General features: G+C 44.0%; 1 protein-coding gene across 2 annotated transcripts in view; it reads right to left on the bottom strand.

Moving 5' to 3' along the window:
* The window catches only part of KCNH1 (potassium voltage-gated channel subfamily H member 1), a 331,289-nt gene that overhangs the window by 250,508 nt on the left and 58,315 nt on the right, over nt 1-22,466 (bottom strand). For both annotated transcript variants that reach the window (XM_069768558.1, XM_069768556.1), the window contains 3 exons: nt 21,157-21,275; nt 12,047-12,439; nt 609-1,032 (listed from right to left, as the gene is read on the bottom strand). In XM_069768558.1, the coding sequence (XP_069624659.1) occupies nt 609-1,032; nt 12,047-12,439; nt 21,157-21,275 (936 nt within the window). The remainder of the gene's footprint in view (nt 1-608; nt 1,033-12,046; nt 12,440-21,156; nt 21,276-22,466) is intronic.

The raw sequence follows: 22,466 nt of genomic DNA, 5'->3' as shown, positions 1-22,466 counted from the left end.
ATCAGCATCAGACGAATGAGAATCTTAAGATTAGGAACCCAACTAATCAGCTGTGAAGAAGTAGCACCATGTCACACAGTATGTAGTGGCCGTGAGTGATACTGCAAGCTCTTTCCTATATAAGTGAAGGAGAAAGAGTTTTCAGTATCATTGACGGCTCTACATAAAATACACAGCAGAGCCACTTACAGTCCATCGCAGGATAAGTCATCAGACTCTCGGCAGCCCATCTAATCCGCTGATTAATGGTGATATGGCACGCCAGAAATGGCGTAGCACCATATATTTTGTAATGGTACTGTAAGCTCTTTCCTATACAGGAGAAGACCACCATTCATGACTACCACACAATGTGCAGCCCTCTGCCACTTTTGGGTCATGGTGGCATCTCCAATCAGCTCATGATGGGAAAGACAGGTGTACATATTTTTTCATATTCGCAAAAAAATTTTTAAGGCATTAACACATGGCAAATCCAACACAAAATCAACTTCAACTTTTTCTTTTTGAACACATGGGAAAATAGACCACAGATATTCCCTCAGCCAAGACATCCTCTACTGCTAGCATACCTTACGTATTGAGAACGATAAAGATGGCGTACTTACATCCAATCATCATCATGGCCACAGCAAAGATCTTCTCTCCGTCTGTAGTAGGTGCAATATTTCCAAATCCCACACTAGTGAGGCTGGTCATGGTAAAATACAGGGAGGAGATGTAGACAGAATCCTTGCTCGGCCCACCTTCCCATCTTCCAGAACCCGATATGTTGTACCGATAAGGAGATCCAATGGTCATTCCCAACTGAAAGAGCCAGCTTTCATTTCTAATGGTGTCTCCATTAATGACTTCATAATCCCCAATGCTGTACCAGATGCACGCCAACCAGTGAGCTGCCAGGCCAAAGACGCACACCAACAACACCAAGACGGCTGCTCCATATTCGATGTAATGATCCAGTTTCCTCGCCACACGTCCCAGTCGTAAAAGCCGTACCACTTTCAAGGAACTGAAAAGACTGCTGATACCCTGGAAGAATAAGATACAAGTATATTATTCACTGATTGGCAAGTTAAGGCCATTTCTTCATCATGCCTACGAAAGTTGTGGGACAACCAAAGGTGACTGCCATTATACTATCACCCAGATGTCATAAAAACCTGAAAAAAGCCACTGTGCTCCTACTGCTGGATAGCCTAGGAAGAATCACCATTCTCAGATTCCTGGAACCTCCAGTGAGCCTCTTCCTTCATCCAAATGGATCTCAAAGGTCTTGAGATCTGGGAAGACCCAACTGTTCTCTATTAAGGCAAGTATTGGCAATGACACCACTGGTGCTGCCAGCCTGGTACAGCCTGCAGAGGACAGTGTCATGGAAAGATATCCGATGGCTGCTCTGGGATAGGACGGCACTTACTCATCATTAGATCCGAGACAGTGGACATGCCCTGACTTCTGGCCAGAGGACTCGGATTTCTAGGTGAATGCCGTTTTGAATTTGATAGACTCTGTCCTACAGTCTGCTGTAAGCCTAAGTCCTAAAAGTTATCGGCACAATGACTTACTTCATTTCACCGCCTGGGTCGACCCGCCCAATCACATGAATTAAGTGAGTATAAACTTTATTTTCTTTTCGTGGAGGTGGCACAAACATGGCTTTATCACTTTTGGAAGGGGCATCAGTACTTTTCAAGGGGGCATTAATACTTTTTAAAGGGCGCATTATTTGTTTTAAAGGGGGCACTTATAGAGTTGAATACTTGCCTTGACCTGGGCACTGGAAACCCAAACTATGCAACAGACTGGCAGCCATATTCAAAGTAATGAACTCCAGCCCCTGACTGGCACATTGTTGGCACGATATTGCTCTTCTTGGACAACATTTGGCTCAGTGTAGGCTCAGTATGATAATCTCGGGGCAATGATTGGCACAGAAAGTAATAAACTCTATGAAGGCGCAGTTGGGCTTTCTGACACTCTGTGCGGCACGATATATATTAATATTGTATAGATAAATGATTTCTAATCGTTGACTATACCATTGTATCAGATCTATAGGTACAGAGCATTCAATCAGAATGAAGAAGAACACAATGAAGAATTATTCCGTGACCGATGCCAAACCAGTAAGACCTGTCAGCACAATTCTCACCCCATTTGGCAGCTAAGTGTCACAATTACGATGCAGAACGCTGATACATCTGTTAACTGGAAGGTGTCGGGCAGGAAAGCACAAGAGATGGCCTGATAGATGAACGTCCTATCATTATCTGGAATAATCATCTATCAGACGGGCACTTTGCTCTAACTAGGGGCAGCGGTCAAGGGCCTTCTGCGCTCCGTGAATTAGCGCATTAAGCAAATTTTACAAATGTGAATATTTAATGCCGGAGTTCAACTCAATGGGGAAAATGAGAGAATTTAGGTTTTGGATTATGAATATTATCATTTCAAATGTTCTTCTTTCTTTTTTTTTTTTTAATGTGATCTCATTATCAATCATTGGGAACATTGAAGCCCCGGGAACTCAGCTAAAATCCTGGACATACGATATTTTTATAATTTGCAGATAGCGTTTATTCGGTAAGGATGATAAAAATATTACATTTTAAAAAAAAAAATTGTATTTTCTTTTTGCAAATTTTTAAGTGCTGAAATAAAGATGGTAAAACTAATAGGAAAAAAATGGATCAATAATCTGTCATTAAAAAAATGTAGAAAAAAAAAGGCCAAATATTTATTGTTAACATTACAAAGGATTAGGAAAATAATGCAGGTCTTATAATCTATTATTTGGCGATATGTTGCATTAGTTGTTATATACCAGCTTGATAAAATCATGCTTTGTTAATTTTAGCTAAAGAGACCAATTAGGCCTGCAGACATCCTCACAATTCTCTGTAAGCTCGTGTACTCACAGAAACCGGGCGTCTTGACGTATTTTGAGGTTAATGGTCCTTGAAAACTAATAATTGTTTATATTTTGTTTATGCATTGCTTAATTGTTACTGACGTGCAATATTCTTTGATATGGGAATTCGCAGAAACTCCATGGCTGTGAGCCGGAATATTGACTTCCATACCGCAGCCTTTTCCAGCAGGTCAGACCTCTCTTATATTCATAGAAATCTCCGTATACGTAACTTTCTATCCTGCATCTATCCGTTTTTAATTTTATCTCTTATGATCAATAAATTAATTTTTTATTCAAATCATCTGTGAAGACTGGATCTTTACTAGCTCAGTTTTCGATAGCACCCATAAGGACTCATGCACATTTCTGTATTACAGATCCATTTTGTGTTGGACTTCCAGAGAGGGGCCATTTAATTTGATGCTCCCGAGCCCCAATGCAAAAACTATAACAGGGCCCCCCAATGATCACCTGCGCTCGGACCATACTGCTCTTTTTTGCACACCACAACCCCCCCCCCCCCCCCCCGGTTATTGCCAATTAGTCATAGTCAAGGTCATTGCCAATTAGTCATAGTCAAGGTCATGGCCTTTCGGTCTCTGGATTGTATGTGCGGAGGTGTCCTCCCCCAGAAGCATTTCCCAGCCCGGAACAGTCATACAAACCCCAAACACACAGTTCTACTGAATGTGTCATTAGCAGAAATAGACGGCTTCATACACAAGTCCGAATTCATAAAATAATGCTTACGCGCCCATATTTTATCATAATGAGTCTCTGATTTCATCTCAGTTTCCTAGTCTCTACGACTTTTGGAAAATGTTAGAAATTTAGAATAACTGAATATTATCCTTAGTAACTTTATTTTAACAGGTTTACAAAGTCTTTGCGTTTCGAGGTCAGCGCAGGACCTCTTCATCAGGACAAAAAACCTTATTTTAGAAATTTAGAATAATTCTGGGTAACCTCTGATTTTTTTAGATTTCGGGGAGAGTTAAAAGAAACCTTTTCAGATTGGAGTTACAGCTACCATCGATGTCAAATGCGGGGGAAATGTTGTATTGCATGGTGGCCATTTATATGATTAGTTGCCCACGACTCGATTGGGGGAGAAGGGATATGAGTCGAATGATCATGTACATGACATGGCCAAAGGTATGTAGACACCCATCCTTATCATGGTGAAGTGGAAGTGACAAGGAGTAAAAAGAGTCAAGCCGTGAAGACGTAGACCACTAAATCCAAGAGAATGGAGCCACCATGTGCCAGAGGGTGGGCCACAAAAAAGTCGCTGATCCACTGTTGCATCGCTCACTACAGAGGTCTAGGTCGCCGGTGGAAGTGACAACAGTATAAGAACTCTAAGTCAAGAGCTATGAGAAAGAGATTTCTATGGTCGAGTAGCTGCGCAGAAGCCTACAAGCACCATGCAGAAAGTCAAGCCTTGGCGTCTTTCTTAGAGTTATGGCTGTAAATTACATTATTTTCAACTTTAAATTGCCATCCCGGATCAAATTAATATAGTAACTTGCAGAACCCCTATATGTTATGGTTAAAGGGGTTGGTCACTACATCAAAAAGGCTCCACAGTTGTCCTAAAATAAAAGAAAAACCATGCTTACTTTCCATACTCTACTGATCATCGGCACTGCTGCTGGTCTCCTGACTTCTGCTTCCACTAGTGGATGTCAGGTGAGCCCAGCAGCCAGTCTCCATGGTCTTTCTTCCAGCTTGGATGGAATGTGACTGCTGCAGCCAATCAGTGACTGATGACTAACTGCAGGAGTCACCTAACACCACGACTGGAAGAGGAAGTCAGGAGAGCAGCCGGAGACACCAGCGGCAGGCCGGTAGGGGAGAATGTTTTTGTTTTTTTCACGATAGGATCCCCGTGTATTCATTTACTAATTAAAGGGTTCAAACCATTTAAAAAGAGCATGGTGCAAGGTATAACATGACAGGTAAACCTGCAAAGATGTGTTAAAAGAGGTCTGGATACACATGATGAGATCATTATACTGCCTCTGTATAAATCCCTGGTTAGACCGCACATGGAGTACTGTGTACAGTTTTGGGCACCGATGCTCAGGAAAGTTACAATGAAACTAGAGCGAGTACAAAGGAGGGCAACAAAATTAATAAAGGGGAGGGGGGAACTACAAAATTAGGATTATTTAGTCTAGAAAAAAGACGACTGAGGGGCGATCTAATAACCATGTATAAGTATATAAGGGGACAATACTATTATCTCTCCGAGGATCTGTTTATACCAAGGAAGGTGACGGTCACAAGGGGCATTCTCTGCGTCTGGAGGAGAGAAGGTTTTTCCACTAACATAGAAGAGGATTCTTTACTGTTAGGGCAGTGAGAATCTGGAATTCCTTGCCTGAGGAGGTGGTGATGGCGAACTCAGTTGAGGGGTTCAAGAGAGGCCTGGATGTCTTCCTGGAGTGTAACAATATTGTATCTTACAGTTATTAGGTTCTTTAGAAGGACGTAGATCTGGGGATTTATTCTTACGGAATATTGGCTGAACTGGATGGACAAATGTCTTTTTTTGGCCTTGCTAACTCTGTTACTATTACATGTTACCCATGCAACAATGCCTATTAGGCACCTCACAATGGCTCCTTTGCTCCCATCAAGTAGAAATGAGCAGTGCGACTTCTCCAAGGAAAGGACGGTCGTGTATGGAACAAAAGGACAAATCTCTTTGAAATGTCGCCTAGTTGTTCACGTCTTATTGTTCAGCACAATATCATGTTATCAGATGTGACAGGACGCTTACTGCGGCTGCACGACTCCCGGTCATATCCACACTGAAGCGCCAAAGGAAAACCCTACGCTTACCACGAGGTGCAGAGGAATAAATTACTAGGAAAAAAAGCCATTAAGGCGACTGTCACTTGTCATCTGACTCATATTTCGGGGTTTCTGTTTGATTATAGAAGGGAAAATGTATCTTACTAATAGGTTAAAAAAATGCTAACACCTAAAACTCTAAAAATTGTTTCCAGTCCCAATTTCCGAGGCACTGTTCCACCTGGTAGTTCAACAATGGCACTGGAAGTTTACCTTGAAAGGAGCTTCTGGAAATTACCAACAAAACGGGATATTGGATAAAATAAAACTAGGTTGAAGAAATAGCAGTGAAGTTAAAGGCCAGGGTTACACAGCGCCCCTCACATCCGCTCAGGAGGCGAGTGGCGCTGCAGACTTGGCCTTCATCGGTCATGTCACATCTTGTGTATGACCTGCAAGTTATGCACCTGTCCTAGAAGAGGAGTCATGCACAATGCATGTACCGTCACCGTGGTACACCCACTGGTAAGGAAGCCTTCTATATGTTAGCTACTGCAAGCCAGGCATTGTGGGAATTGTAGTCTCAGCATGAAGATGAGCAAGCAATTAAAGGGGTTGCCCACTACGCGGTCAATCAGCATGTTTGCCTCCAGGAAAATAGCCACACATACTCACCTCCAGTGCCGGCGCCATTCCATTTACGAAGGCACTGGCTCACCCGGGGATCGCATGACATTATTACGTCATGCAATCCCTATGGCCAATCAGCGCTGGCTTCACTCTCCTCTCCTTCAGACAAATCAGATATATAGAGGAAGTGGTCGGCCAGACGCAGCTCTGACTTCCAACACTTCTACAGGATGGCGAGTGCTGCTATTTTACAGAGTGCCAACATGCTGATTGGAGCGGGGTTGTCTGAGTAGCGGAAAACCCCTTTAAGTTCCAAAATTGCAGAACTGCAATAATAGCAAATGTCTCATGCTGTAAACGTTGGTATTGAAAATTAACATTTTTTTTCACAAATGATCACAATATGTTTTTGCAATTTTTTTTCAGTTTTTAGGGGTTGTGAGAGATTGTAACACCCCTTCAAGGCTAAACCCTCTTATCTCTTATCTTCCATCATTGATGAAGTCTGTAAACATGGGCATCCATAGTAAAGGTCCCTATAACGTAACTGCTACCATGCCCATAAAATAGTTTTCCAGATGGATAAAACCACCGACCCCCAGCAGCAATTTGTTGTTGTTTTTTTCAAACTCACCCTCCCCAGGTCCAGCGCTGAGTCTCTGCCGCTGTTCCATTGTTTGTTATTATCTGCACCACTGATCTCATGTTGACAGCACTGCAGCCAATCAGTGAGCTCAGTGGATTGTGCTGTCATCTCGGGCCAAGCCACTGAGCTCAGTTATTGGGGAAAAGGGAGTCTGCCACCCCTAAAATGCATTGTAAATGGGCTATACAGTGTTGTAGGGGGCTTAGCCGCTATACAACCACACTAGCACTGTACCTGTTACTTTTTCAGTCCCTGAGAAAATAATTTTTAACTCCTATGCAAATGAGGAGGCTTCAGTGCACCTTGGCATGGCCAAAAGTTTGCATCCAGAAGAGCAGCGTTTCTACACAGCTGCACACACACACGCTGGCAGCATTCAGACACTGCTTGCTCCAGGAAGCACTGTCAATCAGAGGCACTGGGAGGGGCCCAATATGCAAATGAGGAAGAATAGCAGTGCACCAAACTCTTGGCCACACCATGGTAACTATAATGGGTTCAAGGGTTGTAATCGCACCTGGACCCCGGAGACTAAGCGGGCCCCAAAAAGTCCCTTTGCCCCATATGAAAAGTTACCCCACTGGTTGTTATAGGAGATAAGTCCCCTACAACACTGTATAGCCCATTTAAAATGCATTTTGGGGGTGACAAACTCCCTTTACAAAGACAGGGGACCCAACTCTGATTGCCTCCATTCCCTTTACTAATGGGTGCAGGATTCTGGGTAGAATTACCCCAAAGAATTGATCAAAGACATGACATAAAGGAGGAAACAAACACAAGAGGGACGATTCAGCAAAGCTTTTGCGTTACAGAAGTGGCATAAAAGCTTCAGAAAGCCACAACAGTTTTGCTCAAAACCCAAATAATTTGCAAATTGTAGTATTTTTTGCGGACATTTCATACGGACAGAAATGCGACTCCAGTCCTTGGTGACAAGGGGCAGTGCTGGGTGTGATCCATATGGTGCCCGCATGCAGCTCCATACCAGAAGAACACGCTACAACTTGTTTCCTGCAAATTCTCACAGAAGCCATGATAAAGAAAAGAAGTCTATCTACCGTGTAAGATCAGAGAACGCAGAGGGACGGTATGGAATATGTATGGCACAGATCTGGGCATCAGTCACACGAAGAGATCAGGAATGGGATAAAAGGAGACTGCCAGATTCCTCAGACACGCCGCCAATTGCAAAGCTGGCAATGCTAAAATGACTCCTTCGAAGCCTGGAAATAATCTGCAGATGTCGTAGTGGAGCCGTAAACTTCTGATTTATAAAGATCAGAACTAGAAGAGAAATATCTGCTAATCTCACAAAACCCGCAGCCGCCCACCCCTACTCCAGAGAAGCCGGACAGGTATAATGTGCTAGTCTATAGTCAGCTGTACCTGTGAAAATGTTCTCTACCCCCTATAGAGAAAATAAGCAGGAATGTAGAAGAGGTCGTACGCTCCCCGCTCAAGGTGAAATGTTTGCTGTACTGAGGCTTTCAGCACCATGGACGGCGGCTCCTTACTTCTCCATCCAGGACACAAATCTCTTTCCTGTCCTGACACGAGGTATCAGCCTTGAGATCTGACTGTTCACCTACACTATTGTCTAGACCAGACCTGGGCAAAGTGCGGCCCACGGACAGTCAAAGGGCTGAAAGCAAAGGCCCACGGGTCTCACTATGCTGCTTCTGTCCCCTTCCTAGCATTCCAAATCCACCCCTATCTGCAATAGGGATGAATACAATGGTGGAGGAGAGAGCCGCCAGCTCCTTCTTCCACTAATCAGCGAGTGCGACAGACAGCAGATGCAATGACATCACTACATCATGTCTTCTTTTGGTGCCTCAGTGCACACAGGAAAGACCGAAGCAGAGCTCCGGGGGAACGGGGGCGAGGTGAGTATATATTTTTTTGTCTATATGTGAGGGCTCAAATTGTATATCAGGGGGGCTTTGGGGGCTCATACTGTATACAGGGAAGCTGTGGGGGATCATACTGTAAAAAGGGAGGCTGTGGGGGCTCATACTGTATACAGGGAAGCTGTGGGGGCTCATACTGTAAATAGGGAGGCTGTGGGGGCTCATACTGTATAAAGGGAAGCTGTGGGGGCTCATACTGTAAATAGGGAGGCTGTGGGGGCTCATATTGTATAAAGGGAAGCTGTGGGGGCTCATACTGTAAATAGGGAGGCTGTGAGGGCTCATACTGTATACAGGGAAGCTGTGGGGGCTCATACTGTAAATAGGGAGGCTGTAGGGGCTCATACTGTATACAGGGAAGCTGTGGGGCTCATACTGTATACAGGGAAGCTGTGGGGGCTCATACTGTAAATAGGGAGGCTGTGGGGGCTCATATTGTAAATAGGGGGCTGTGGGGGCTCATACTGTATACAGGGAAGCTTTGGGGGCTCATACTGTAAATGGGGAGGCTGTGGGGGCTCATACTGTATACAGGGAAGCTGTGAGGGCTCATACTGTAAATAGGGAGGCTGTGGGGGCTCATACTGTATACAGGGAAGCAGTGGGGGCTCATACTGTAAATATGGAGGCTGTGGGGGCTCATACTGTAAATAGGGAGGCTGTGGGGGCTCATACTGTATACAGGGAAGCTGTGGGGGCTCATACTGTAAATAGGGAGGCTGTGGGGGCTCATACTGTAACTAGGGGGGCTGTGGGGGCTCATATTGTATACAGGGAAGCTGTGGGGGCTCATACTGTAAATGGGGAGGCTGTGGGGGCTCATACTGTATACAGGGAAGCTGTGTGGGCTCATACTGTAAATAGGGGGGCTGTGGGGGCTCATACTGTATACAGGGAAGCTGTGGGGCTCATACTGTAAACAGGGAGGCTGTGGGGGCTCATACTGTAACTAGGGGGGCTGTGGGGCTCATATTGTATACAGGGAAGCTGTGGGGGCTCATACTGTAAATGGGGAGGCTGTGGGGGCTCATACTGTATACAGGGAAGCTGTGTGGGCTCATACTGTAAATAAGGGGGCTGTGGGGGCTCATACTGTATACAGGGAAGCTGTGGGGCTCATACTGTAAATAGGGGGGCTGTGGGGGCTCATAGTGTATACAGGGAAGCTGTGTGGGCTCATACTGTAAATAGGGGGGCTGTGGGGGCTCATACTGTATACAGGGGGGCTGTGGTGGCTCATACTGTAAATAGGGAGATTATGTACATGTCAATATTGTATATAGGGGGATATGTGTGGGCTCATACTGTATATAGGGGACGGTTCGGGGGCTCATAATGAATATGAGGGGGCTGCATGTGGGCTCATACATTATATAGAGGCTCTGTGTGGACTTATACATTATATAAAATTAATTGCCCACCCCTGATCTAGATAGAACCCAGTTGTAGCGAACACTCAGCTGGGAAAAGTATTAGGTTTATGTGGGGTTTGGGGTCTAGAAGAGAAAATACCTTTGTAGAAAGTGGCACATTTTGGAATTGGCCACTAAGTATCCAATAGGGGGCACTTGGAGGAAAGCTTTTTTTAACTTTTGTAGAAAGCTAACTTGCATAGTTTTTTTTTTGCAATGTTGTATTGCTAGTTATACTCCATACACAATCGTTCTACTGAAGGAGAGCTGGTGCCCTCAAAGCAGAGTCTGGAGGAAAATAAGAACGCTCCCAATCTGTGACTTAGAGTGATGAGAAAAGTATGTTGGAAAGTTGCAAAAAGCTTTGTTCTACATTAATGACGAGTGAAAGGGTCCGATCACATTGCGTTTCATCCCAACATTTGGCAAAACTAGGCGTTAAATGTTCTGGCATTCACATAGCCATAGGGATCCAGTCGTCACCCAACAGAGGACCAAAAATAGTCCTTTGGCCTCTTTTGGGATGGTATATGTTGGCATACTTTCTTCACTGTAAAGAAAAGCGCAGTCAGCTACACTTTTCCAAGCAGAGGCATTTACAAGTGAAAGACGTACGGAAGACATTTTTTTACACTGGTAGTCAGTGCCAAATACATCAGATCACTCTGCCGGAGGTATACATCGGGCAATGCTCCACATGTATATGTCCACCAGAAGGCAACCATTCAATGCGAACAGAACCTAAAACTCAACTGTTATTTCGGAACTTTAGAGGAAACGATCTCTATTTCCTTGCGTTCTGATCAGTGCGCCAGAAGCTAATTGCCGACCATTCTCCTCCTCCCTGAAGCCATTATACACAGTGATGAACCAGTCAGATATTCGGATAAAGTTGCATCTTTCAGAACCAGTCAAGAAGAAAACATCCCAGTGCTCCGGCGTCGTGAACATCTCATTAAACCGGACACAACCTCTGAGCACAGGAAAGACAAATATCTGTTCATCAAGCTGTGACTGATACACTCGGTCCGCAACCTGAAAAATATTTTACAAAGAGGAAGCTGAACACAATAATCTTGGGCACTTTAGCTGAATTGGCTGTTGGAAAATTATAGTTGTGTCTGCAGGGGAATTAATGGATAAAGGCGACGGCTCTCCAGATAATTTACGTCTTTCTCCACGCCGAGACCTGGATGAGGCTGATGCTTACTTGATGCTGTCCAAGTATTTTTTTTTACAAAGCATGAGGGAACTGAGGAGCTGTAAAATGACCCTCCATATTTTTATCATGAGATATAAAAAAAAATAAAAAATACTTATATGGTATACAACTAAATATTAGAGAGATGCCACAAAGCTCCACATCTACTTTCACATAGTCGTTAAATTAATTGGGTTAGATCGGAGTGGGTGTTAATATTCAGACTCCCAACAATCTAACAATATTGAAATAAAATATTCCATTGCGTTCTAAAGGACTTCAAATATGTATAATAGACCATCAATATCAGATTGGGAGGAAACAACTGAAGTGGCTGTGGTGCAAGAGGGATTGCTGCTCCCTACGATCACCTAATTGCAGGAGTGCCGAGAGTTGGACCTCCACCGGTCTGATGCAAGTGGAATATCCTGAGGATAAGTCATTCGTTTTGCACAGCTATAAAGGCCCTTTGACTTAACTTCCCCTACCCCAATAAAAGAGTTAAAAAAGTAAAATATTACTGACCTCATCCACATTTTCAAAGGCATTGATGACATCATACGGCAAACAGGACAAGAGATCGATGACAAACCAGGTCTTCAAGTAGTTCATACGTATCAACTTTGGGTCAGAAATCACCTCCCCGGCAGGTCCAACAAAGGTGGTATGAAAGTTAAGAACGATGTCAACCAAAAATATCACATCCACAATGCTGTCCACCACCAACCATGCCACGTTGTTCTGTTTGGTTTTGAAGGACACGTTGTAAGGGACCAGAATGGCGGTGTAAAACGTCAATATCAGGATGACCCAATCCCAGGTTGTTTTGAAAACACAGTAATGTAGAATGATGTGAGGAGGGGTCTTCGGGGCTTCTTGTTTGTATTGCGGAAGAATTTCAGAGCCAAGTTGCAACACCTAAAAAACATGGAGGACAGAGTCAAAACAAGTCCAATAAACAGTATGGTCCAGATTCATATTCTTTTTTGTCCCTGTTTTTTAGAGAATACGTTTTATAAGTTTGGATTTTAGGCATTTTAATTTTTGTGCAAAACTCATTATGGCTTGTGTGTCAATTGTATGTTAGTTTTTAAAGTCCTCATTCCATTTTAGGTTTGCTCGACAATGTGGGCATGGGTTACTTGCTTCGGATAATTCATAATTTGACACTTTTTTTTTTTAAATGGCGCAAATGTTTTTACTCTTTTGTGCTCCACTACCTTAAAGCTATGTTCACATGCTTGTTTTTTTTTTTTTTTTTACAATACCAGCCCCTGCTATGAAATTTCAGAAAGAGAGTAGAAAAAAAAGCTGCGTGAGAACATAGCCTAATGGAGAACAACGCTTTCAAGAAGCTACAAATTATCGCAAAAAATAAAACTAGACAGATTTTGTGCAACATTTCAGTAAAAAATGGCAAATAAAGAATCTTTGAATTTGTGCTAATTTCATAAAAATCTAGTGCCATTTTGACGAACTTATAATAATAATAATAATAATTTTATTTATATAGCGCCAACATATTCTGCAGCACTTTACATATTATAGAGGGGACTTGTACAGACAATAGACATTACAGCATAACAATAAACACAGATCAAAATAGATACCAAGATGAGTGAGGGCCCTGCTCGCAAGCTTACAGTGTATGAGGAAAAGGGGAGACACGAGAGGTGGATGTAACAATTGCTTTAGTTGTTCGGACCAGCCATAGTGTAATGATCGAGTGTTCACGTAAAGCTGCATGAACCAGTTAAACAGCCTAAATATGTAACAGTACAGACACAGAGGGCTATTAACTGCATAAAGCGTATGAGAACATGTTGCGAGGAACCTGATTATGGTTTAAGGTTTTTGAATGGGCCACACAGGGATCGTTAGGTTAATGCGTTGAGGCGGTAGGCCAGTCTGAACAAATGCGTTTTTAGGGCACGCTTATAACTGTGAGGATTGGGGATTAATCGTATTAACCTAGGTAGTGCATTCCAAAGAATTGGCGCAACACGTGTAAAGTCTTGGAGACGGGAGTGGGAGGTTCTGATTATTGAGGATGCTAACCTCAGGTCATTAGCAGAATGGAGAGCACGGGAAGAGTGGAAGGCTGAGACCAGGGAGGAGATGTAGGGTGGTGCTGAGCCATGAAGTGCTTTGTGGATGAGGGTAGTAGTTTTGTACTGGATTCTTGAGTGGATGGGTAACCAGTGTAATGACTGGCACAAGGTAGAGGCATCGGTATAACGATTGGCGAGGAATATTATACTGGCTGCAGCATTCAGGACAGATTGGAGCGGGGAGAGTTTGGTAAGAGGGAGGCCGATTAGTAGAGAGTTACAATAGTCCAGACGAGAATGAATAAGAGAAACAGTAAGAGTTTTTGCAGAATCGAAAGTAAGAAAAGGGTGAACTCTAGAAATGTTTTTGAGATGCAGATAAGAGCGAGCCAGTGATCGGATATGGGGGCTGAATGAAAGCTCGTAATCAAGTATGGCCCCAAGGCAGCGGGCATGTTGCTTTGGAGTAATGGTGGAACCGCACACGGAGATGGCAATGTCAGGCAAAGGTAGGTTAATAGAGGGAGAAAACACGAGGAGTTCAGTTTTTGACAGGTTCAGTTTCAGATAGAGGGAGGACATGATGTTAGAGACAGCGGTAAGACAATCACTGGTGTTTTCTAAAAAGGCAGGTGTGATAACAGGAGAAGAAGTGTATAATTGGGTGTCGTCAGCATAGAGATGGTACTGGAAACCAAATCTACTGATAGTTTGTCCAATAGGGGCAGTATACAAAGAGAAGAGGAGGGGGCCTAGGACTGATCCTTGAGGAACCGCTACAGTAAGGGGAAGGTGAGAGGAGGAGGAACCAGCAAAAGATACAGTGAAAGAGCGGTTGGAGAGATAGGAGGAGAACCAGGAGAGAACGGTGTCCTTGAGGCCGATGGAGCGGAGCATAGTGAGGAGGAGCTGATGATCCACAGTGTCGAATGCTGCAGAGAGATCCAAGAGAATTAGCAGGGAGCAGTGACCATTAGATTTAGCTGTTAGTAGGTCATTAGAGACTTTAGTGAAGGCAGTTTCAGTAGAGTGTAAACAGCGGAAAGCAGAGTGAAGAGGGTCGAGAAGAGAGTTATTTGAGGCATAGTGGATAAAACGAGAGAGGACCAGGCGTTTGAGGAAGTTTAGAGATGAAGGGAGATGAAGGAAAGATTAGAGACAGGTCTATAGTTAGAGGCACAGTTTTGGTCGAGGGATGGTTTTTTAAGTAATGGATGTATGATGGCATGCTTAAATGAGGAGGGAATGATACCAGAAGAGAGAGAGAGGTTGAATATTTTTGTTAGGTGAGAGGTGACAGCAGGGAAAAGGGAATGGAGGAGATGTGAAGGAATGGGGTCACTGGTGCAAGTGGTCGGGTGAGAAGATGCAAGGAGCCTGATTACTTCTTCTTCTGTGACTGGTTCAAAGTCAGAGAGTGAACTAGATGCAGTGGGGGAGGGAGGACAGTGCATGGTATGAGGGGATTGAGAGATAATTTCCTGTCGGATATGGTCAATTTTTTCTTTGAAATAATTGGCCAGATCATCAGTATGGAGATCCATGGTTGGGGCCTGCACTCTTGGGTTGAGTAGGGAATGAAAAGTGTCAAAGAGACGTTTAGGGTTATTGGACAGTGAGACGATGAGGGTGATGAAATATTGGTGTCCAAAAATTTGTTTGGAGAGGTGAAGGGCAGTGTTGTATGTTTTAAGCATAAAATTATAATGGATGAAATCTTCGGGTAGATTAGATTTTCTCCACAGACGTTTGGCGCACCTGGAGCACCGCTGTAGGAAACGTGTTTGCAGCGTGTGCCACGGTTGTTGCCGTCTGTGCTGAGTTGTTGTATGTATAGGAGGTGCAATTTCATCCAGGGCACTTTGCAGGGTTTCATTGTAATGCTTCAGTGCAGAATCAGGACATGAGATGGAGGAGATTGGGGCCAATGAGGACTGCAAGTTCTTCATAAGTTTCTAGGTGTTAATGGCCTGTATGTTTCTATAAGTGTGGAAAGTGGGGGTGGCCTGAGCAGGATGGCAGTTCTTGAGAGAGAATGAAAGAAGGTTGTGGTCAGAGAGTGGGAGAGGGGAGTTTGTGAAATCATCCACTGAGCAAAGCCGCGAGAAGACCAAGTCGACAGAGTTTCCGTCTTCATGAGTTGAAGAGTTAGTATGCTGCGAGAGGCCGAAAGAGGAGGTTAGAGATAAAACTTGGTGCAAACCTATAAAGAAAGACGAGACAAAAAAAAAAAAAAAATGAATGACGACTCGCCTTTGTGTGAGCTCACCCTACATCACCTTACAAATACAGTAAGTCAAAGACAACGTTCTTAGCGCAGAATGACGTATTGGGATTTCCCAGGAGGAGAAAATACCTGAAAACCCCGACTTCCCCCTAATGTTTATAGCATAATTCCCATTTGATAAAAGGCAATTTATTCTATAATTCATTCTCTATATCTGGCGGTAAATCCCATTAATGATTAATCTATTGAACATATTCTTATTCTGCTCGTTTGATTCATCTAATATGAGATCACTGATTCGTCTCATCTCTAAGGAGCATTATGCGTCCCCTGTATAGGATATATGACATACTCCATGCATTCGATCACATCTCACACTAACGACCTCGGCTAGGAGGGCTCAATAATGATCTATAAAAGCTCACGTACAACAATGAATGGGCTTCAGGTAATAAACATCTCATCAATATCTCATTAATCTATATAATGGGGCAATCTATAGGGCAGGGGGGCATTAACTCTGTGCAGGATGTAATAAGTTATATCTGGATAAAATGCGAGTTCTAGTGTCACCATAATACAAATAGATGTAATATATAATAGACGTGCATTATAAAAAAACACTCCCTCACGCCTTTTTCTAAGCAAATTCTATTAAAGCGGTTGTCTGCTGTATGTCCTTTTGTGCTAGAAGGGAGCCTAAAAGATTATGTGCTGATTGCAGATTGCCCCTTTGCTGAGATCTTCAGTGATCCAGCAAACAAACTTTGCAACAAGTGTTCAAGTACCCTGCAGCGCCTCCAGAGGTGAAATGAAGCATTACACAGTTCCCATTGAATGAAATAGGCTGTCTGTATAAAGCATGAATGTTCTTTGTGCTCCAGATAGAGACGCTCTTTCCATTTGCTGTCCCCTAATATGCAAATACAATGAATTACGCTTGTATAGTTTACTAAGTGTTAGTGACTTTTAGGTTTGTTATTATTTTGCTTTGCTTATATAGCACCATCACATTCCATAGCACTGTACAGACATAATTATCACTGTCCCCAGTGGGGATCACAATCTAGATTCCCTATCAGTATGTCTTTGGAGTCTGGGAGGAAACCCACGCAAACACGGGGACAACATACAAACTCCTTGCAAATGTCGTCCTTGGCAGGATTTGAACCCAGGACCCCAGCGCTGCAAGGTGGTGCTAACCACTGAGTCACCGTGAGCAATTCAATTTGCACTATCATGGTCCAGCATCCAATCCGGACCTCCATGGCAGCTGGTGCTCAATATTGCAATATTTTAACTGGCATCCTGGGCTCCTCTTGCATTTACTAGACCCTGCGATGTGATGACATTAGTAAGCGACAGAGGCGCTCAGGATGCTAAGCGTAGAAATTATAACTATCTGCCATGTAGGACCCATATCAACGGGCTTGGCTGAAAGTCTAATGTGAATAGGGGCCTTCCAACTTTCCCTCAATGGGTGATGTCGAGGGAGGTAAGGATCTGGCATATCCTATTTTTGATCACCAATCTTTTTGCTCTTGGCGAGATAAGCCTCTGCTGGAGGAGTCTGGCAGCGGCTTTTTCATAGAGAACACAAGCACCTGTGTATGGGAGAATTGGGTGAGACAGCCCCAGCTGAAGTGTATGGTGGGGGGTCATCAATGCTAAAGTAGTGGACAACCTCTTTAAGTAATAAATATTTGCAGTGGAGAGCAGGTGTTGACCCCCCTCCAATCAAATACTGATGGTCTAATTATTACATCAACATAAATGAGAACACATTAATATTAGAAGATCTAACAAAATAATAAATAGTAAAAAATATAATAATTAAAACAGATTATAATAAAGGAGTTGTCCGTCCCCAAATGTGATAATCATGCTGATGATTGGCTGCAGCAGTCACTCACAAGTCAACATGCCACATCATCACTGGAGCATAGTGAATACAGACTGCAGCAGTAGTAGATTGATAAGGTGAGTATTATTGTATTATTACTTTTGTAATTTATTTTTTATAGTATTTCTATTGCGGATACGCAACTTGTTGGTGATAATTTTGGTAATTTGCTCCAATGGGGTCCCTAACTCCGCAGGTTAAGCCTCCAGCCTTGCATTGTTTTGTAGGGTTTTTATTTTTGGGGGCGCATTTGTATATTTCTGTATCACCCTGTATACTGTATATCACTGCCACAACTCCAGGCTAGTGATTAATCTCAGGGGCTGAAATATCTCATGTACTAACAACCCTCTCCACCCTCTCGCCTGCGCGTCCCTCTGTATTTCCCTGCCCCCATATTCATTATATAGTGACTGGTACGGTCTCCGGGATGAGGGGCCATTAATAATCCTCCGGTTATCTTGATTGCGGAAGGCGGCTCGTATGTGCAGTCACCCAGTGAAGTGTTTGGAGACCGCACTGTCCACAATGCAAATGAACCGTAATCACAAACTAGTGAAACAAAGAAGAACAAGTGAAGACGGTGCGGAGAAGAGCGCTCCGATCCCCGGGTCGCGGAGGTCGCCTCCATTACCGCAGCCTCCCAGTACAGCTATATTGCTGCCTCCTGACAGTCATACGCTGTGCTTCACCTTAAATTAAAATCCAGAGCATAGAGCTGCACCCAGCGGAGCGTTCCCCAGAAAATACCAGACGAAATTGAAATGTTTCCGCTTGTATAGTCATTTCTATTAATCTGGGCTGATATACATTCCTCTGAATTACTGCCTTATTTTCATAAAAGCTTCATGAGGTTTGATGTCTGTTTTTGCAATTACTTCTATTTTTTGTAAAATAATAATTTTATTGCACTTTTTTTTTTTTAGAAGTCAGCATTGTGACAATCTGTTATTCCCCTGGGAAATGTATAGAATTGACAGCTTAGTCTTACAGACTTGTCCCTGCACTATCAGCACTGATTGGACAGTACCAGAGACAACTGGGACATGTCTTATTGACAAGGTGAATGGTAATGAGTTGTTAGTTCATTCACACATTTCCAGGAGGAACTGGATCTTTATATTTCTACTGTAAATGGGGGTGGTCTCTTTATTTCTCTGGGGCAGGTTTATATCTTTTTACAGTAAGTAGGGGCAGGCCTTTATCTTTTATAAATAAATGGGGGCGAGTCTTTATCTTTCTACAGTAAGCAGGGGCGGGTCTTTATCTTTCTACAGTATGCGGGGGCGGGTCTTTATCTTTCTACAGTTAGCGGGGGCAGGTGTTTCTAGCTCTATAGTAAGTAGGGGTAGGTCTTTATCATTCTACAGTATGGGGGGAGTCTTTATGTTTCTACAGTAAGTGAGGGCAGTTCTTTATCTCTCTACAGTAAATGGGGTGAGTGGTTATCTTTCAACAGTAAGTGAGGGCAGGTTTTTATCTCTCTACAGTAAGTGGGGGTGGGTGCTTCTAGCTCTATAGTAAGTGGTGGGAGGTATTTTTCTCTGTACATTAAGTAGGGGACGGTCTTTATTTATCTACAGTAAGTGGGGCAGTTCTTTATATCTCTACTGTAAGTGGGTCGGGCGTTTCTAGCTTTATAATATGTGGAGGAAGATCTTTATCTCTCTACAGTAAGTGAGGGACGGTCTTTATCTCTCTACAGTAAGTGGGGGATGGTCTTTATCTCTCTATTGTAAGTGGGGGACGGTCTTTATCTCTCTACAGTAAGTGGGGGACGGTCTTTATCTCTCTACAGTAAGTGGGGGATGGTCTTTATCTCTCTATAGTAAGTGGGGGACGGTCTTTATCTCTCTACAGTAAGTGAGGGACGGTCTTTATCTCTCTACAGTAAGTGGGGGACGGTCTTCATCTCTCTACAGTAAGTAGGGGCCGGTCTTTATCTCTCTACAGTAAGTGAGGGACGGTCTTTATCTCTCTACAGTAAGTGAGGGACGGTCTTTATCTCTCTACAGTAAGTGGGGGACAGTCTTTATCTCTCTACAGTAAGTGGGGGACGGTCTTTATCTCTCTACAGTAAGTGGGGGATGGTCTTTATCTCTCTATAGTAAGTGGGGGACGGTCTTTATCTCTCTACAGTAAGTGAGGGACGGTCTTCATCTCTCTACAGTAAGTAGGGGCCGGTCTTTATCTCTCTACAGTAAGTGAGGGACGGTCTTTATCTCTCTACAGTAAGTGAGGGACGGTCTTTATCTCTCTATAGTAAGTGGGGGACGGTCTTCATCTCTCTACAGTAAGTGGGGGACGGTCTTTATCTCTCTACAGTAAGTGAGGGACGGTCTTTATCTCTCTATAGTAAGTGGGGGACGGTCTTCATCTCTCTACAGTAAGTGGGGGACGGTCTTTATCTCTCTACAGTAAGTGAGGGACGGTCTTTATCTCTCTATAGTAAGTGGGGGACGGTCTTCATCTCTCTACAGTAAGTAGGGGCCGGTCTTTATCTCTCTACAGTAAGTGAGGGACGGTCTTTATCTCTCTACAGTAAGTGGGGGACAGTCTTTATCTCTCTATAGTAAGTGGGGGACGGTCTTTATCTCTCTACAGTAAGTTGGGGACCATCTTTATCTCTCTACAGTAAGTGGGGGACGGTCTTTATCTCTCTACAGTAAGTGGGGGATGGTCTTTATCTCTCTACAGTAAGTGGGGGACGGTCTTTATCTCTCTACAGTAAGTGGGGGACAGTCTTTATCTCTCTACAGTAAGTGGGGGATGGTCTTTATCTCTCTACAGTAAGTGGGGGACGGTCTTTGTCTCTACAGTAAGTGGGGGATGGTCTTTATCTCTCTACAGTAAGTGGGGGCCGGTCTTTATCTCTACAGTAAGTGGGGGATGGTCTTTCTCTCTCTACAGTAAGTGGGGGGCTGGTCTTTTATGCTCTGCTTCTGCTTTACGATCTGTCAAATGACATATAGACAGAACAAAGTGGTGGACTTTCAGTTCAGGACGGGAAAGCCATTATGTTCTGGTGACAGAAAGTTCCAGCCTTTATAATATGCAGAATGATGATGAAGAGGAGCCACCCACTGCAGAAAGTGGTAAGTTACAGAATATGAAAATTGGGACAGTTCCCAGTCATTAAAGGCTATATTCATATGAAGTGTCTTTTTCTGCATTTTTTTCTGCAGTCAAAACCTGCTCTCTCCGTAGTAAAAACGCTGCATTCAAAAAGCCCATTTTTTTGCAGCATTTTTCGAGTGCATATTACATGATTACATGTGTGCTTTGTCTACAGTAGTTTTTTTCACTTTCTCATTACTTTCTTTCAGTTAAAAAATGCTGCAAAAACACTGGAAAAATTGACATGTTGCATATTTCAAAAACACGTCCTCTAGCCGGCTGCAAACTGAGAAGGGTATAATATATGTCTATGTATAGGTGACAAGCCGCACATTACCTCTGCTAGCCGGGAATGCTTATGTACATTCTCCCCTTTATGGACGGTGGGAGCCAACTGCTGCAGGACCCCTCTGCTGCTGGTGAGAGCTCTTGTTAGGCGGGCTAGCTTCCCCCAACCTGCAAAAGTGACAAATACAATCATGTATAACAGATCAATAACACCAATGAAGACAAACTGGTCCGAGTCCGATAGTGGCAGGCGGAGAAAGGGCAATAAGTTGCCCAGGCTGTTATGTTACCTAGTATGTCTGTGCATGGTGCTTTATACTATACAATAAATACAGCAGTGAATAAAAGGTATAAAAACCACAATATCATTGCGGCTCTGAGATGTAAGCAATCAATAATTTAGTGCTGAAAAGACAAAGTAAGAGACGTCGCCCGGCCGGATGGCAGCGTCAGCACTGAGTAAGCACCGCCAGGGAAATCAGTAACTGGATGTGAGCATTGTGTTCTAGGTGATGATGAGGGTTATACATGAGAAGCCCTGAGTTATTCATGAAGTAGAAATTTACTGATCTGATTAAAGCCAACCCCAAACCATGATCCTGGACCCCCACCCCATAGAGATCTGGACCCCCATCCCATAGAGATCTGGACCCCCATCCCATAGAGATCTGGACCCCCACCCCATAGACATCCGGACCCCCACCCCATAGAGATCTGTACCCCCATCTCATAGAGATCTGCACCCCCTACCCTATAGAGATATGGACCCCCACCTCATAGAGATCTGCACCCCCATCCCATAGAGATCTGCACCCCCATCCCATAGAGATCTGCACCCCCATCCCATAGAGATCTGGACCCCCATCCCATAGAAATCTGGACCCCCATCCCATAGAGATCTGGACCCCCACCCCATAGGGATCTGGACCCCCACCCCATAGACATCTGGACCCCCACCCAATAGGGATCTGGACCCCCATCCCATAGAGATCTGGACCCCCACCCCATAGAGATCTGGACCCCCACCCCATAGAGATCTGGACCCCCACCCCATAGAGATCTGGACCCCCACCCCATAGACATCCGGACCCCCACCCCATAGGGATCTGGACCCCAGCCCATAGAGATCTGGACACCCACCCCATAGACATCTGGACTCCCACCCCGTAGGGATTGGGACCCCCATCCCATAGAGATCTGGACCCCCACCCCATAGACATCCGGACCCCCACCCCATAGAGATCTGGACCCCCATCCCATAGACATCTGGACCCCCACCCCATAGAGATCTGTACCCCCATCTCATAGAGATCTGCACCCCCTACCCTATAGAGATATGGACCCCCACCCCATAGAGAT

This window comes from Ranitomeya imitator, chromosome 5 (assembly GCF_032444005.1).
Source record: "Ranitomeya imitator isolate aRanImi1 chromosome 5, aRanImi1.pri, whole genome shotgun sequence".
Classification (NCBI taxonomy): domain Eukaryota; kingdom Metazoa; phylum Chordata; class Amphibia; order Anura; family Dendrobatidae; genus Ranitomeya; species Ranitomeya imitator.
This window is presented reverse-complemented; position numbering and strand designations above follow the sequence as displayed.